The following is a 17985-nucleotide window of genomic DNA, read 5'->3' as shown; positions in this document are numbered from 1 at the left end:
TCTATTCAATTTAAACCCTTTACCACATTCATGTTGTTCTTACAAAGTGCAAAAATTAAGTAGTACAGATCTCTTGTCAAAATCACTGCTAGAGAGAGAAAGACAGATCCAGGAAGATGTGTCATAAGGAGCATTCCAGTTCGAGTAAATGTTGTTATTTGAGAATGCATTCTGCATATTATGGGACAGAACCATTATTTTCCTATATTTTTGTTTCCAGACTCTACCCCACTCCAGTCCACTAATGTGAGATGGATAAACGCGAGATATACAAACATAAAAATATTATTTGGTGTATATATATAAACAAAACATTTTTGAAGGAAAATCATCCTGATTATATGTGTAACGTACAAGTCTGGTGTCCACTTTGACCAGATTTCAAAATTTCTACTAGACCAAAATTCAAACTATGAGGGCAGCGGACACGTTTCTGAATTTCCCCATGGAGTGGACATTTTTCAAAGGTGGGTCTGGGTCATTTATCACATTTTGTATACAATTTTTGAGCAAATAAAAATGCATTTGTATGGATTATTCAAAATATTTGTGATATATTTCTCAGTTAAACATCTCTGTGCACTCTACTACAATGATGTCCACTGTGTTACGGGATGCATTTTTGCAGTTCACAGGAAAAATATTTTAAGAACACTTCAAACTAAGATGTTAAAGTATAGATTACCAACTTTCATTGTCTGTCAGAAATAAAGTTTTAATTTTGAGTAGCTAAATATGTGTAAAAAATAAACTTTTCTATGTGCTATTTCAAAAAAAAAATAAAATAAAATAACGGAAAACCAAAACACGAGAGAAAAAATCAATTTTTTTTAAACTGCTTTCTTTTCAGCATATGTGTAAGAAATAAACCGATTTCATTATTTTAAGAAACAGCAGAAGAAATAATTTTTTTAGTGATATTTGTTTTCGTAACAGAGTGGACAAAATCCATGACTTTGTTGTAAAACTTAAAATAAAAGTGAAAAATGTTTATGGAATATTTATGCTTTTTTTTTTTTTTTTTCACGTCATTGGCTATTATTCTAGATCAATTCACTTTGAAAATTCAACTTTGAATTTTTCATTTCAATGGAATGACCCATATCTCTTCATTGAGACAGATTGGCAGCAGGACAATGTTTTCTATGATGGCTTTTTGCAAAAGAAATTATAAGCAGGATCCACTGTAATTAAAAGTTAGGCGCACACACAAATTTATATATTTACTAATAAATCAATCTGTAAATTTCCTTCTGATTGATTTTCTATTTCATTATAAAAACCTTAGTTCTTTCAATAGTATCTGATCAAATCTAAAATAAATGAAATTCTGACACATATCTTCCCTGTTCATATGAATTCTTGCAAACAGTTTTCCTGGTGGAAAGATTTTCTTTTCCCTCCCTGATGGGACTCGCCACGTAACTGCCAGATATCTTTACACCTGAATATGGAGCTATGTCAGACTTGTGTTAGTGAAACTTAAGTGTATGTGCCCAGTGTTTTTTTGGCGTGTTTTGTGTTCAGTAGGTGGTACCATCTATCCCCAAATTAGTAATGCGTGAATTTGAAATTAAATGCATATGTATTTGTGTTGTAGGTCTGTGTGATCATTGTGGCAACCAGAGCTTTTTAATGGAATAGCCAACTCAAAATTAGCTAAAAATACAATTTTTAAAGGTTTTCTGATTATTGCACAATGGCAAGTTCCAAATCCGTATTTTCACCAAAGGCAAAATCTGAAGGGGGTATGCGGGTGCCCCCCCCCCCCCATGTTCCTCCAAAAGCCGATTCTGAGTACACACCCGTGATTTTTACAATGTCAAACGCGGTGATTACCACATAGTAGCTAGATGATAAAAGTGGATATTCTAGGTAGAGTTTTGCAAATTAGTTTTTTTTTCTCAACGATTTCTGAATTTTTTTTTACAATTTGAATGGCCGTTGCAAACTAGGGTATAAAAAAGTGATTTAAAAACAAAAAAAATTGATTCTATTTTTTATTTTTTTTAAATCTTGATTAACTGACTGCTTAAAATTAAAAAAAAAATTGTTAATTAAGAATGCATATTTTCGTATCACCTGAGTGCTTTTTTTCTTTTAATTCCTCAAATTTAATTAAGCATTAATGAATAAACTACAAACGAAATACAAGCAAAAGAATCGGAACATCAAAAATCTGTGTTTATGTAACATAAAAGGTCGTTGAACCCAAATTAACTTCATGGCTTAACATTTTTCTTGTAGAGAAGTTTTTGTTCATGAGGGACCTTTCTCCCAATTAAAGTGAATGTGTGGTGGCACCATATGTGTGTATCACATATATGGGCAGGTGTAGGGTGGCCAGATGTCTCGGTTTTCCACTATTTTTTGCTCTGTCCCGAAAATGGCTGTTGGGATACCTGTTTGTCCTGGGTTTTGCTTGCACAATTAAATAGCATTTATTTCAATTTTTTTCACATTTTAACTTTCAGCTACGTTAGATATTATGCTAGAAATTTATTACTTCACTGTTATATTTTTGCCGTGTTAATATTTTATGTAGCTAAAAGATGCTGAACCAGTTTTGAAACAGTGTAGCCCCATTCACATGTGTAGTATTGTGGCTTGAATGGAGGTTGGTTTGGTGAATATAAACTTGCTCAGCATTTTTTTTCCCCCATTGAAGGCACATATAGAAATGAATGAATGAAATGAAGGAAGTTTTGCAGGAATTGTGCTAATATTGCAGGTAGAAATTTTGAGGGCTTTGACATTGTGATTATACAGATTATACATGATGTATTAAAGAAATCAGACATAGCCCGGTCTTGGTTCCGATAGGGAATATAAACCTGCTATATATCTCGTAAGGTTGTGATTATATCTTCTAGGGAAAATCATTTTCATTATTAGTGTAATGATTTCAATTAGTTTTATGTTTTACACTTTTTTAAAAATTGGGGCCTGATTTTGGCTTTAGCTGGAGATCCTTGACTAATGTTCGATGTGCTGATGTAAGATGGTCCTGTAGGCACCAAATCCAGTTTTTTTTTCATCGCCAATATGTGACTAATGGCTATGTATAGTAGCTGTATTGGATTAGCTCCATATGACGGGAGGAAAAAGAAATTTTACTGAAAGAAACATTTATACAGTCAATTTGTGATAATGTAGCATAATTAGCTGCTTCCCATGATTCATACATCTATTGAATAAGTCTTCAGGCAACTCGAGAAAAATATTGGCAAATTTCAGATCAAATCTATTCGCATACAATTCACATGATTAAATTATTCTGCATTAATATTAAATCAATTAACCATGATCTCATCATTTAGCAAAAGAAAAAACATTTAGTTTATGTCGACGACATTCCTATTAATCAGAGAAAATACCACAATTTCTCAACAGGATCGGACCACGATCACGGAAACAATCCACGTTAATTGTTGAGAGTTTCACGATCATTGTATGTGTGGGTTGAAGATCAGCACATTGAAGATGAAGCACACAATCATATCGGGTTGTTAGTAGATGAAGACAGATGATCATCTCAAGGATTTCACCAGATTATGACGGTGATGACCATCACTATTAGCACATAGCTACATGAAGATGGTGGGAGACACAGTCGTCGACAAGCAGACGTAAATCGCACATCACCTTAGGACGTGCAATACTCATATCAACCACGAAATCATTGATGAATTTTAATGAGAGAAATCGTAACTAATGACAGACTACCCGGACCAGCCAGAGCAGTATGAAGCACTTCACCTAAAAATATTAATGAAACATGGTTAGAGAACTAGAATAACATTACCTGATGTTAGTAAGTTATGATGAAGAGCTCATTGCTTTACATCTGAAGTTGCTCATAAGCAAAAGCAGGACGAAGGAATGAATGCAACGATGTTGCGTCTTCCCAGACTATTTATTCAGTGAGAATGGGTTTGTCTACGGACTAATCAGAGTACTGCTGCTTTTGGTGCGCAAAAAGAAATTGATGCCGTCACTCAATGGATTTGCATATGGACACGTGGCATTATTTTTCGAACAGTAATATTTTTTCTTGTGGCAACAGTCTCAACAAGATGGAGGAAGTTAATCAGGCTTCTCACGTGAATATGGCAAGTTTAAGTCAAAGTTTTTACTCAGCCCTAGAACTTTTTCAGTATTTTAGTGTTAAAATTTCCCCTTTACTCTAAATTTTCTTTTTTTCAAGTCAGTTTTCGGGTATGAGAGAATTTCGAAAAATAACATTTAGCAGTAGAATTTAGTAATAGATTTAGCATACAGCAACAGAATTTAGCATTCAGCAGTGGAATTTAGCATTCAGCAGTGGAATTTAGCATTCAGCAGTGGAATTTAGCAATAGAATATAGCATTCAGGAATAAAATTGAGCATTTCCGATAAGTTGAACTAACAATAACTCTTAATTTTTTTTTGTCTGCTTCTGCTTCAACTTATCGAGATTTGACTGTATATAATAATATAGACATATAGTTTTTCAAATTTTGAAGAGAAAAAAATGGCACTGATTGTAATATCATGGGTTACCATAGCTAATGTGGACAATATTATTGGGGGAAAAAATGCCAAACAGTGATGACCCTAATTATGCCTTTCTTTTCAGACTGGCTTTAGCCAGGGATCTCCAGCCACTTACAAACTGGCTGCTAAAAAAAATTATACCTGAAATTCTTACATTGGCCGAGTCAATTTGCAACGAAATTGGTCAATTTCCGAAATGGCTGATTTCAGGCTGGCAGTAACATATATACAGTGAAACCAGTCAAAGACTGACACTGGATGAGACCTTCTCCTAATAGAATTGAAACATGATTAAATGCTTTAATATGTACCTTTGTGAAATGGAAACCAGTCTAAAATAGAATCTGATGGTCGGCTGATGTTATTTTTCTGTGACTTGTATTTGCGTCATCGGGAACCAATCTCCCAGTTAAAAAGTCCCACCACAGAGAACAGGCCTGCAACGGTACAGTTGTTCAATCATTACACTTCACTCATATTATTTAGAAAAATTGATGGCAGATGGGGCAGCACTGCGCATAACAAGCATTATGTTGAAACAAACTTCAAGGTAGGTTCACAACATGAATACGCATATTCCAACATGTACCAAGTCGTTAGAAGTTCCGCAAAGGAATATGGACAAGATGCACGTGTGGTGTAGTAGTAGACTAGAATAGAATAACATTGACATTTCATACAGGTTCCAGTGTACAAGATTCCATCACTTATTTTTGTGTACATTCAAGAGTAATTTTCCATTGTTTTGTTTCTCTCATTTCCATCCCTCATACAGATTCCCATATGTAATGAATGCATGGTAGCAGACCATAAACAGCCAGAGCATAGGTATGAGAAAGCATCTGATGCTGAACCTAAGCAAAAAGATGAACTCAAGAATCTAGTTGCTGAGAGCAGGAGCAAGGTGAAGCTCTGTGAAGATGCCGCTTCTACACTGAACACATACCTCTCTGAACTTCAGCTTCAGAGAGATAATGCCAAATCAAGTATTGAAGTATGTATACTATAATGAAAACTTTCACTTTTAAATCACATGTTGGATAAAAGTTTTAAAAGTTTATAGTTTTACTGTTTAAATAAATTGTCCAAAAAACCCTTATAAATAAGTAAATAAATAAAATATATATATGTGTGTGTATATATATATATATATATATATATATATATATATAGTAAGTTTCACATTTTAAATGAAATACCGCAAACAAATTAATATGAAAATTCAAATAGGAATTCAGAAATGGAAAAAGTTATAGCCAATGTCTATGGCTCATCAGGAAGAACATCCTGACATCGGCTTAAAAGAATTTTTCTGAGAGCATTTCTTAGCCTCCATAGCTAAATAGATGCTCAATCCCCCGTTGTTCTGCTGTAGTACCATTGAATTCAAAAATCAAAGAAGCCAAAAAAACAATTTTTTTTGTCAAGTTTATGAAATAGCAAAGTAGCAGCCAATGTAAAAATATATAAAATAGATGCAGAAAGTCCAAGTACATAACCATATGCTAGTCCTAGGTGCGGCGGGTTGTGTTCAAAGTGAACAGTTATAGTTATTGGTATGAGGAGGAGTAAGTCCAAGGTGTAAGGAGGAAACCCATGGCATATTAAGATTTTTTTTTGAGATTTATTTAATGTATTGATGCGAGAAACTATCCACGACAAAAGAAAAGACTTAGAAAACTAAAAGTTAGAAAACTGACTTTAAAATTAATCACAATTCACATATCAGTAAAAAGGTTTTCAAAAATGTTTTTGCCTCTATTTTGATTTCAAAATTCAATTGTACTTCAGCAGAACGTTGGGGGGATCGAACATCTATTTAGGCTCTTAATGCCAGGATATGCTCTCAGAAACGTTCTGTGTTAAGCCAATGTCAGGGTGTTCTTCCCCCCCCCCCCCCCCCATGAGAGCCCTAGACATTGTGGCTATAACTTTTTCATTTTTTAATTCTTTTTTTTTCTTTTTAAAATTTTCATTGTTCTTTTTTTGCTTTCCAGTTCACATAATTAGTTTTCTGTTTTCATATAAAAAAAAAATATTTTAACAGTATGTGTGTGTGTATGATGATATCCTTAGTCGAGAGAACAATTGTATTTTGTGCAAAAATAAATTTATATTCGAGCATTAGTTCAGGAGATTTTTAAATTGTCATTATGCTTAATAAAAAAGTTTGCTCCACAGGAAACATTCCAAAGCTACAAAGCTATATTAGAAAAACAGCAAGAGCAAATGCTGAAGGAACTTGATTCCATACACTCAAGGCAGGAGTTGCAAGTCATGGAAACTTCGTACAATATTGACAAAACCATTGATAAGATAGATGATGCCTGTAAATTTGCAGAAAAGCTACTCATTCATGGCAATACGTTGGAAGTGTTGTCCTTAAAGCATGTAAGTACAGTAATGCAGTGAAACCTCATTACATTGATATTTTTCTTGGTCCACAGAGTGTTGTTATATTAAGGTTTCACTGTATATGTATATATTTTAATTTTTTTTCTCATTGAGAAGAAAATTACAAATACTTTATTTTTTATATTTTATTGTTTGATTTTTAAATTATCAAATACAGTAAAACCTGTCTCTAATGGAATCTGTATTAAGTGGGAACCTGTCTTCAATGGAAAAAATCTTCATCCCATGATTTCAATGCCATAAATACATATTTAAAAAAAACCTAGATTAAACGAAACTTGTCCAATGCAGAAAAAGAAGTTTTGTTATGCGAATTCTTTCACTTCTTGGAAAAATGATGAATACTTATTATCTATCTGAATGGTTCTAGGGGTCAGGCTTGGGATACATCAAATAAGTGATAACAAAAGATGTGAATGGGAAAAGGAATATGTGAAACCTGTGCGTGTCTCGTTTGAAAGGGCACTGGCTTGGTCTAGTCAGTGCCATCGTAATTTTTTCCCTCTTACTGGAGTTAGAGGCAAAAAATTAACATCACGAAGGCCCCAGTCTAGTGCAATGTTTCTCAACCTGACATTGGTGGTTAAACCCGGCCACGAGTGGTTTATTTCATTTTTACCCATTTATTTCCCATCAATTGTGTGTATGGCCGGGCCTTCCAGTCAAGAAAAAGAAATCAACTATGCCACGGGTTTTCGAAGGTGGAGAACTACATCCTGCAGTAGACCCTACGCTGAGATCTTCGACGGGCCTAAGCCAAATTTTTCGCAATCCCTGTGTAGTGAATTGATGGTGGGGAAAAAAAAAGAAAATCAATTGAGAATTATCGTGGGTCCCCAGGGCTGGAACCCTGTCAGCCCCCCTACTGTGCTTCCCTGCTCAGGTGAATGGGGCATTGATTGTCAGAATTGGAAAATCGGCTGAACTATGTTTGTACCTTTACACGATGGTTGGTTTTTGGCTCTCATATATAAGAAATGTTTCTTTTATTTTACCTGCACCGATGTGTTTTGTCTATGCTGCAATGTAATCAGTAAAGAAATGGGCTCATTCGCACACATTCTATTTAGACGGCATTTTCTTCTGATGTACATCCCTGTCTGGCGATGCACTTCGATTCTGACAGTAAATGCCAACTTTGGCAGTCAATCATTGAACAGATGGAAAAAAACTGCTTGATCACTTGGACCTCTCTCCGTTAAACGTTATTTGGCGGTTTCACTCAGTTTTGAGCCCACTATTATGCCTTGCAGCACAACGCTGCTGTGTGCACACTGCTTAGTATCGATTGATAGTGGGTTCAATAGTTTTGTGTTGGAATGCTTTTTTTTTTCTATGCACATGCCGGAACTGGTTGGTCCGACGCTGTATGTAAATCTGCGGCGGCGGCGTGCTGTCACCCTCACGCAAAGCTACATTAAGAGTAAGCGTAAACAGTCCTATTGTTAAACTGGTATCCAAACGGCATCAGCGCCCTCTCTGTTTAGATGGGTGCATGCTGGCCTGTGATTGGCTGCTAGCATCGGGTAAGAAAGTCATTTCCCATAATGCATTTCCCCATCACGGCGCCATTTTGTTTACTTACTCACGTGAAGACTCTTGGTTAGCTATTGCTCGTGGTTATTTTGGCAAATTGTTCACCTTTTAAAATTATAAAAACGGGCCTTCTGAGGACCAACTAAAAACATATTTATTGAATAAGTCCGCGTGCATTTGATAGGTGTAAAAATGACACGAAGACTGGTGTTCACAAGTATAGATTTAGCTGTTGAAGTGTCGATAACATTGTTATTGTTACTGAGTGATTTATATTTTTATGCCCAAGTACGTCTCCTATAAAGAAGTAAAAAATGTACGCTTTAGTGGGAATTAAGATTTTTAGGTTCCATAGCAATAGACTGAAAAATAAATCAAGGTTGAAATCGGAATAATGGGAAGGGGGAAGAGAAGCGTGGGAGCCACGTGATCAATCGGCAAGTTTGACACATCAAACTTCAGATGGCGCTGCTATCAATTCCGCAGCCTTTCTTTAACATTGAGTGGTTACGCTTAACTTACAAGCGGCTTTGCCTTCACGGGAGCACGGATATATATATAGACTAGTTTATCTCTGTGATGTGCGTTTCTGTTTTTCTGCACGAATGCCGGGATTATGTTTTTTTTTTATTGCTGGTTATTTTATCAGCTGTATTTTTGATGATCGTAAATGATCTTGGTAAAGTTCAAAATGAACTTACGGTTGTTTTTCTTTCTTCAGCTCAGTTGGCATGTTCTGCCCCAACATTTTGCATTTGCAGGATGCATTTTCAATGTGCACGGGTGTGCCCGTAGAGTTTGTTTTAAAAAGTTTGTTTCATGTAGGTGCCGAAAGAACTCTGATGCTGCGAAAACATTGATGGGGGAGAGAGTCTAATCTTGCCAGACACCCGTATGTGTATACGTATATGCCGCACCCTAGTTGCGGCCCTGAATTTATCTTCCAAATTGGTTTTTCATGGATTTGAAATTTAATGTATACATATTTGTGTTGTAGGTCTGTGTGATTTTCGTGGTGACCCAGAGCTTTTTTCAAAGGAATAGCCAACTCAAAATTAGAAAATCATATTTTTAGCCGATTACCACTACGCAATCACGGGTTCCAAACCCGGATTTTCACCAAAGACAAAATTGGGAGATAGAGTCTCCCCCCCCCCCCCAACCCATTCAATGCGTCCTCCGGGTGAACCAAATTTTTATTCGTCCTTTCCCAAAATTCCGGGTATTTGACACATTAGAGCATGTCAGTGGCATCTCTGAGTATAAAAGACTATTTTCTCCAATATTTAAATTATCTACAAAAAAAATATTTTTTATTTTCTTGGGGCGGGGGTTCCCATACCCCCCCCCCCCCCGATTTTGCCTTTGATAAAAATCACACAGACCTACAATACGAATATGTATACATTAAATTTGAAATTGATGAAAAACCAGTTTAGGGGATAGATGTTCGTAACTGGGGGGGGGGGGGGGGAAAGCAGGCGGGTCTAGTCTCTCCCCCCCCCCCCCCATGCTCTGGACTAGAGGGGATGCTGAATTCACCCTTTATAACTGCTTCTTCTACATTACACAGGCTGCCAAAATGTGTGCTTGTCCCATTTGAGAAAGTATCTAGTTGCAGCCCTAAATAGGTGGCACCACCTACTGAACACAAAACACGCTGAATGCTGGGCACACACACTTGAGTTTCACCAACACAAATCTGACATAGCTCTCATATTCAGGTGCGAAAATATGTGGCAGTTAAATGGCGACAGATCAGAATGGTGGACCAACAGGGAGGGAAAATAAAATCATTCTACCAGGAAATCGCTTCGCAAAGATTGGTATGAAATCTTTGCTCGTATGAATAGAGAGAATCGGAAGATAGTGAGTACTGAGAGAGAATCTCATTTGCTTTCTAAATTTAAATCAGAAGATATTATTGAAAGAGCTAGGATTTTTTTTATAGAAATGAAAAGTCAATCAGAAGGGAATTTATAGATTCATTTATTACTAAACATATGTGTACCTCTTAACTTTTAATTATAGTGGATTTCGCTTATAAGGCTTTTCAAAAAACTGTCGTAAAAAAATGTAAGCAGGAAAACACTTCAAATGGGAAATCTTAAGAATTACTTAAAGTTAGTACAACTGATTTTCATGGTCTTAAGAGGAAAAATGTTCTAAATGGGAATGTTACAAGCGGGATCAACTGTATATTTGGTTTAGATTTGTTATATGTTCTATATTTCCATATGTTAAATTCTCATTAATGGACTTCTTCGCAAGCGTTTCCTATTAGTAGACAATGAAAGTAAATGAACCATTGTATAGAACATGTGATGAATGAAACACAATTAAATGAATTATTTGATTCAGAGATACCTCTTCCTACCCAGAACATGACTCGCTTCTGTCTCTAGGAAGAGATATAAGCAGGTGATGAAAGACCTAAGGCATGCTGGGGAAAAAAAATCCATAGAGATACCAGTGAATTATAGGTTGGAATATGGACGAGGTGCATGTCTGGGTTTAGTAGTATTAGTGAATTATAGGGAGGGGGCCATACCTTTTTCAAGATAATTTTTTTCGAGAGGGGACCCACTTGCACTCAAAAGGGACCCAGGTAAATTAAAGTACATTAGCATCTCTGGTCCTGTCAAGTATTTTGTGTAGTGGTCTCGTCATTGCTCATTAAACAATTGATGCACCTAACGCGATCCTCCGTACATGTTTATTGTGCCTACTGGAGCAGGTGGCGCAATACAGTGTTTCTGACTGGCACTAGCCTGCGGTGGGATTGGCACCCTGTGCAGCATCGTACTTGAAGTTGAACTCTGTAAGTTTCTGTATGAAAAGTGATTTCTCCAGCAGAATGTGTTCTAGTACCCTACCAGGGACTGCCTCTACAATGTGTGCGGTGTCAGGTCTGATCGAGATTCTAGATTCTATTTTGATCTGCCCGGGTGTTTGCGTGATGGTAGATATGGCGTCAGTGACTTGTTGGTCAGTTGTTTTGCTTGGAATGCCATGTATGACAAGTTTTGGTTGTGTTGTCATGGGGGGCTCTTCGCCTGCAAAATCTGAGTTGTGTTAGCTGCTTCTTTAATAGTTGCTCGAGCCAATGCTTGTCTTCATCAGTGGGTAGGTCTGTAGCTATACCACTCCTGATCTGTCTTACTTTTTGAATATTGATGTTGTGTGCCGGTAGATTGACTTTAGCTTAGACAGTGTTACGCTTTTTATGAATAGAATAGGATTTTTTCTTCTGAGGTTGGCAGGTCTGGTTGTGTGTGTGGGAGGATTGTTAACAATCCAATCATTTCTGGGGGAAGCCTGGATGAATCTTTTTTTTGTTTTTTTGTTACATAACATTAAAATTTGCAACAACAAAAGCCCAAGATAAATCCAGTCAGGTGGCCCTGGAATTTTTGTTGTGAAATTGAAAGTTAAAAATTTTCATGACCCACTCACTGGGGGAGTTGATATGGCTCCAGGTTGGGGGTCCCAGATGGGAAAGTTGACATGTTTCATTTCGGGGGGCCCTGGATGAATCTCAGTTTTTGTAGCATTAGCAGTAAAAGTTTTCTATAAATCTATGTATCGGTCCCATAAAAAAAAATGCATATTGGTTGGGGGGGCCCTTGGATTTTAGTCGTTGGTAAAATGAATATAAATTAAAATTTTTTGTGGTCCTCATGGGGTAGGGGGTACAACAGGGCTCCAGGCTGCGGAGGGCTGGGCTCACACTCATGGGGGAAGTTAACTCATTTTGGAAGGATGCTTGATGAATCTCATTGATTTTTTGTTGCTTTAAGATTGTAAAATTGCTCAGTAAGGTGTGCTTTCACATGCCACTTTTCGTATCATTCTGACAAAGTGGGACGAAATAAACAAGATATAATGTAAAGAGAAAAGGGGTGTTGCTGCCGAAGTGACGCAACACGACGTGGCATGGACTCGACTAATGTCTGAAGTAGTGCTGGAGGTAATTGACACCATGAATCATTGGAGAGCTGTCCATAAATCCGTAGGAGTAAGAGGGGGGTGGAAATCTCTTCTGAACAGCACGTTGCAAGGCATCCCAGATATGTTCAATAATGTTCATGTCTGGGGATTTAGGTGGCCAGCAGAAGTGTCTGAAGTCAGAAGAGTGTTCCTGGAGCCACTTTGTAGCAATTCTGGACGTGTAGGGTGTTGCATTGTCCTGATGAAATTGCCCAAGTCCGTCGGAATGCACAATGGACATGAATGGGTGCTGGTGATCAGACAGGATGCTTACGTACCTGTCAGAGTCGTATCTAGACGTATCAGGGGTCCCATATCACGGCAACTGCATACGCCCCATACCATCACAGAGCCTCCACCAGTTTGAACCAGGGTTGGCAGGTTTTTGACACGTGGCAGTTTTTGACGGTTTAAACCGCAGTTTAAACTGTTACGTCAAAAACCTTCCGTCAAAAACCTTTGTCAAAAACTGTCAAAAACCTCAAATATTGCTTTTCGATATAAAAATTTTCTACTCCCGACAGAATTATTTTGGACAATATATGTTTTTTTTTTCTTATAAAATTTGAATAAAGCATAACATGAACATTGAAGGGAAAACTGTGGAACGATTTGACATTCTTTGATTCAAGATTCTTGACCTTCCAAAATTTCTTCAACTGCTTATATATATGCATTGATATAAACTATCTGCTGTACTCTTTTTACAACAGATAAGTGTTTAAAAAACTTTATTACATCATGTATGTAATGTTGATTTCTGTTATTATTAAATTATCTAGATAACCACTGATACTTAAAACAATACTCTTATTGCACATAACATTGAAATATATCTAGCGATCAAAATACTAAATTGTAGGACTAAAATGTTATTTAATTTGGCAATGCTAGCTTGTATATGTCAAACTTGGTTTATTCTTACTTTTGCTCTATGATATGGTACATTTACTAGTATTTATAATGCAATGGTTTTCCAATTGAAGCTGTATTCAAACATGCAAAACAAATGCTTTGGGTATCAAGTCTTGTCAGCTCTGCTTTGGTTGAAAATACTCTTTAAAGCTGTGTGAATTTATACACCCTGATCTAAGAAATTTTTAGGAGAAAATAAATGAGTTTAGTTAGTGCATTAACAGATGCTGCGTTAGAAATTTTATATGGAATAAAATTTTGGGCAGATCAGAAAATTTAAAATATCAAAATATATATTTTTCCCCAGTAATTATAATTCTGAATATAAAACCCTTTAATCTAAATAAAAGTAAGTATTTTGTTATTTAAAATATCTATCAAGTTAACAAAAACTATTTGACATCATTGACAGTAAGATTTTGATAGTTTTAATACCGAGTTAGTTTCTGGGGTCAAAAACCTAACCCTGATGCCCTATCATACATATTTTGAATAAGCAGCTCTAATCCACTTAACAAATTGAACACAGGTAATGAGTAGCTTAGATAAATAAACCATAAAATTATATTTTATATGTTCTAGACTCTTATGTTGAAGAATTCAAAATTGCAAATTATAATTAATATTTTGTTTTAATTATTGTAATAAATTAATGTTTAAAAATAAAACATTGTAATATGCCAAAAAGTAAGTTTTTCATCATGTTGTATACCTATTATGTTCAAAACATTATCAAAAGGCATTCATTTAGGTTTTTGACGGTTTTCGACAGTTTTTGACAGTTTAAACCAGTTTTTGAAGCTTGTCATGTCAAAAACCCAACCCTAGTTTGAACAGTCCCCAGTTGACATGTAGGGTCCATGGATTCATGAGGTTGTCTCCATACCCGTACACGGCCATCAGCTCGAAGCAATTGGAACCAAGACTCGTCAGACCGGGCAACGTGTTTCCAGGCGAGGTGTAAAGCTTTGTGTCGTGCAGTCATCAAGGGTACACGAGTGGGCCTTCGGCTCCGAAAGCCCATATCGATGATGTTTCGTTGAATGGTTCGCATGCTGACACTTGTTGATGGCCCAGCATTGAAATCTGCAGCAATTCGCGGAAGGGTTGCACGTCTGTCACGTTTAATGATTTTCGTCAGTCGTCGTTGGTCCCGTTCTTGCATGATCTTTTTCAGCGATGTTGTAGATTTAATTTTTTACAGGATTCCCGATATTCACTGTACACTCGTGAAATGGTCGTACGTGAAAATCCAAATTTCATCGCTATCTCAGAGATGCAGGGCTCGGCACGGGTCACTTTTTTCCCTAAAAGTCACTTTTTTAAAAACTGGTCACTTTTATTACGTATTTTCAGGCCCAGGTCACTTTCTCCATTTTTTAAGCAAAAGAAAAACTTGGTTTCGCGCGCTTTTCTATTGTCAGTGTTTTTCTTTTCTTCAAGGAGGAACACTTTACCGGTTCAATATCGCTAATTTCCTCCCTCCCTTCATTGAACTACGATCAAAGGCGTCTTATCTTCCCGGGAGCATACCGTGTGACGTCAGCATAACTTGATTTCAAGGCGCTTGGAAAGAAAGCTCCTTGGTTAAAGAATCGTCATTTTATGGAAAACCTGGTCGGAAAAAAAACTAGCATAAAAGGCGTATACTTACAACAAAGATTTTCCCCCCACTACCATTCATTCTTATTTCCCCACGTGCTCACTCGTTCTTTCATTTTCATCTTATTTTAAAATTGATCCTTTATTTTATTTGTTTTGAAAAGTTTTAGTCCTAAGGGCTGAATTCCTTTCTTGGAGCATCGAGCAAGTTACATTTGTTGTTCGTTCTATCGTTATTTTTGTTAATTTTTTTAATGTTATTTGAAATGACGATTTAAGAGAGTCTGTGCAGAAGCTAACTTACGCGCAGCGGGAGAATACCAAAGCACGTATTATTAATACGTATTAAGCGTATTAATACACTTTGGAGAATACTCTTGTAACTGGCCAAGGTTAAAGAAGCTCGCAGGTATTTTGAATTTACTTACAATAAAAAAAATTATCCGATTGAAAATTGCGATCTCTATCTACAAATAAAATTCATACTATTTTTCTAACTGGATTTAAATCTCAGCAAGAAACCGTTGCCCCAAATTTGATCGAGAGGAGAACTATTTATGAAAAGATCACAGAATCCTGCAATTCAACATTTAGTTTAACAGAGTTTCCAAATCAGATAAAAATTGGTCATCAATCTGATAAAAACTCAGTTAATGCCTTCGAGCCGTAAATAGAGGCGGATTTAACGGTGGGCACACCGAGCGCGCCTTTGGCCCCTACTTTACACTTTTTTCCTAATTGAAAGGGTCTGATATTAATTTTTTTATGCCCGCGCCGTCAACTGACTTTTATCCGCTTCTGGCCGAAACTTAATTTAGAGCATCTTCATGATACTGATTGTTGACTTAATATCGACATCTTGCGCTCCATTCTTGGTGTTGTGTAAAAAAATCCCATTTTTAGACCTCGGAAGTTATTAAAACGTTTTTGTCTCGAGTCGCTGTTATAACCGCAGGCCCCCGCCGGAGAGGGCGGGGGTCTGGTTCCACGGGTATTGAACGAGGAAAGGTGCCGAGTTTATTCTTTTTCTGTTAAAAAGAATGGATACCGGCCCCGGGCGATAGTAAATTTCCGTTCGTACTTGCGACCCGGGTTGCTACATGCCGGGTTGAGCGTGGGGGGGGGGGCAATGCCTTGGACGGCGTTTTTGATGGAATGGTATATTTAAGAAAAGGCAATAAAAATTCCTTTGCAAAATGATCGAATTTCACAGTCACGAAGCAGTAAAATTGTGTTTTCCCTTCAAAAAAAACAATTGTATTACGGCCATGGTAAATCGGGTGCCCCGGGTGGGGACAAATTCTTTGTTTTTGTTCGTTGAAAATTACGGGAAGAGTCAGCGCTAATGTGCCCCCCCCCCCCCCCCCTGTATGTAGTTGATTCGATTTTTGTGTTCATTTTATCCTCATTTTCCGTATTTCCCGCTATATTTCTATCGATTGTCGCATATTGCCGCATGTTAGGTTGATTCATATAAATTATATATATTTTTGTAATTTTTTATGTGCCCCTTTGCAAGCCGCAGGGTTTAAGCTACGGTCGCATTTTTCACAAAATGCGAAAGAAAATCGTAGAATGCGAAAAAAGTAGCAGCCACTTTCGCAAAAATGCGTACAGGAGGTACGCAACGAGACATCCAACCATCAATCATTACATTAGCATTGCAGTATTTTGCTAAACCTTTTCCCCCCATTTCGCTTTTTTGCGAAAGGAATTTTTTATCCAGCTTAAACCTTGGTAAGCCGCTATGGTGGTCGAGTGGTCATAGTGACGGACTCGTATCGCGAGGATCCGGGTTCGAACCCCACCGGTGCCACAGTGGTGGTCGGCTGAAGTTGGTTTTCTGTGGTTCCCAATTTCAAGGCGCGAATGCGAGCCGATCTCCCCGTTAAAAAGTCTACACACTGACTGTTAGGTACACTCACTTTGTTCCAGACTCTGCCACGAAAGCTGGGCTGGAAGAGATCTCAGCAACGGGATAAGTCCAGTGGCGAAGCCTCTGGCGTTTATTCATTGTGCCCTTTGTCAGCCATCTTGAATTGACTACCGCAAAACGGTGATTCCTTGGTGCGAAAAAAAGTCGCCATGTTAGTGCTTACAAGGTTCATGGGAAATTTACGGGGAAGACCGCGGAGTCTTTTTTTCTGTTAAAAATTACGGGGCTGTTTCCAAAAAAGTACTGTTTCCAGGGGTGGGAACTCTGCGTCAAAATTAACATCTTGCGCCATCCTGCTCCAATAGTGTATTTTCATATTTTTCTGCGCCAAATAGCTAATTTTGCTTCAGTATGCCCGGAATTTCGGAAAGGACGCCAAAAAATTTTTGTACCTGCTTACTGGGAAACGATTCTTTCTAAGAGCGTGTTTTATTAAACTGTACGCCTTATTTAAACTATCAGCCTTTCCATCGCGAAACCCCGATGATATCTGTGATCGTGCAACTGAAGATGGTTTGCAATGGTCGTTCAGCTTTAAAGCGGAAATGTGAGTCAGTTGCCGTTTAAAAAAAAGTCGCCTCTGGAAGCAGCAGAAATTACTGTAGTCTATCGTCATTGCGTCAAATCCGGATGTTTCGTGAAAAAAATTTTCATTCCGGGAGTAAAAAGTGAGTTTCTGCCAATTTACGAATGCTAATTTAGAAACTTTGCAGAATAACGAGTGTCAGATCGCCAATCTTGCCAAATAATAAGTACTTAATCGCCACGTCGTGTTGATTCTTCCGAAATTCTTTCCCATTTTGCAACAATTTCTTTCCAAGTATGAAAAAATTGAAAACTTATAAAACTTTAGCCCATTTGAAGTGCTGTGGTTCCAGACAGACAATCGTGCCCTCAGTAAGCAAAAATCATCTTAAATAGACTGGTGTGAAAAATTTTATGACAGCCTCTCTTTCAAACAAGCTGTCAAAAGCCTGAAACACCAAAAACAAAAAAACAAGCTGATGAAAAGATGTTTGATAGCAAAAGACAGTGCAGTTGTTTTGTTTTGAAA

At 37.2% G+C, this 17985-nt stretch overlaps 1 protein-coding gene across 1 annotated transcript in view; it reads left to right on the top strand.

Annotated features, from left to right (window-relative positions):
- Positions 1-17985, top strand: part of mei-P26 (E3 ubiquitin-protein ligase meiotic P26) — a 77609-nt gene that overhangs the window by 40613 nt on the left and 19011 nt on the right. Inside the window, exons 5-6 of the mRNA XM_089250157.1 lie at positions 5313-5531; positions 6719-6928. Coding sequence (XP_089106283.1) covers positions 5313-5531; positions 6719-6928 — 429 coding nt within the window. The remainder of the gene's footprint in view (positions 1-5312; positions 5532-6718; positions 6929-17985) is intronic.

Source organism: Pholcus phalangioides, unplaced genomic scaffold, assembly GCF_987345545.1.
Source record: "Pholcus phalangioides strain wild (caught in Gottingen) unplaced genomic scaffold, Ppha-v1.0 ptg000022l_1, whole genome shotgun sequence".
In the NCBI taxonomy this organism is placed as follows: domain Eukaryota; kingdom Metazoa; phylum Arthropoda; class Arachnida; order Araneae; family Pholcidae; genus Pholcus; species Pholcus phalangioides.
Note: the sequence above shows the minus strand (reverse complement) of the source record. Positions and strands in the feature narration are given on the sequence as shown.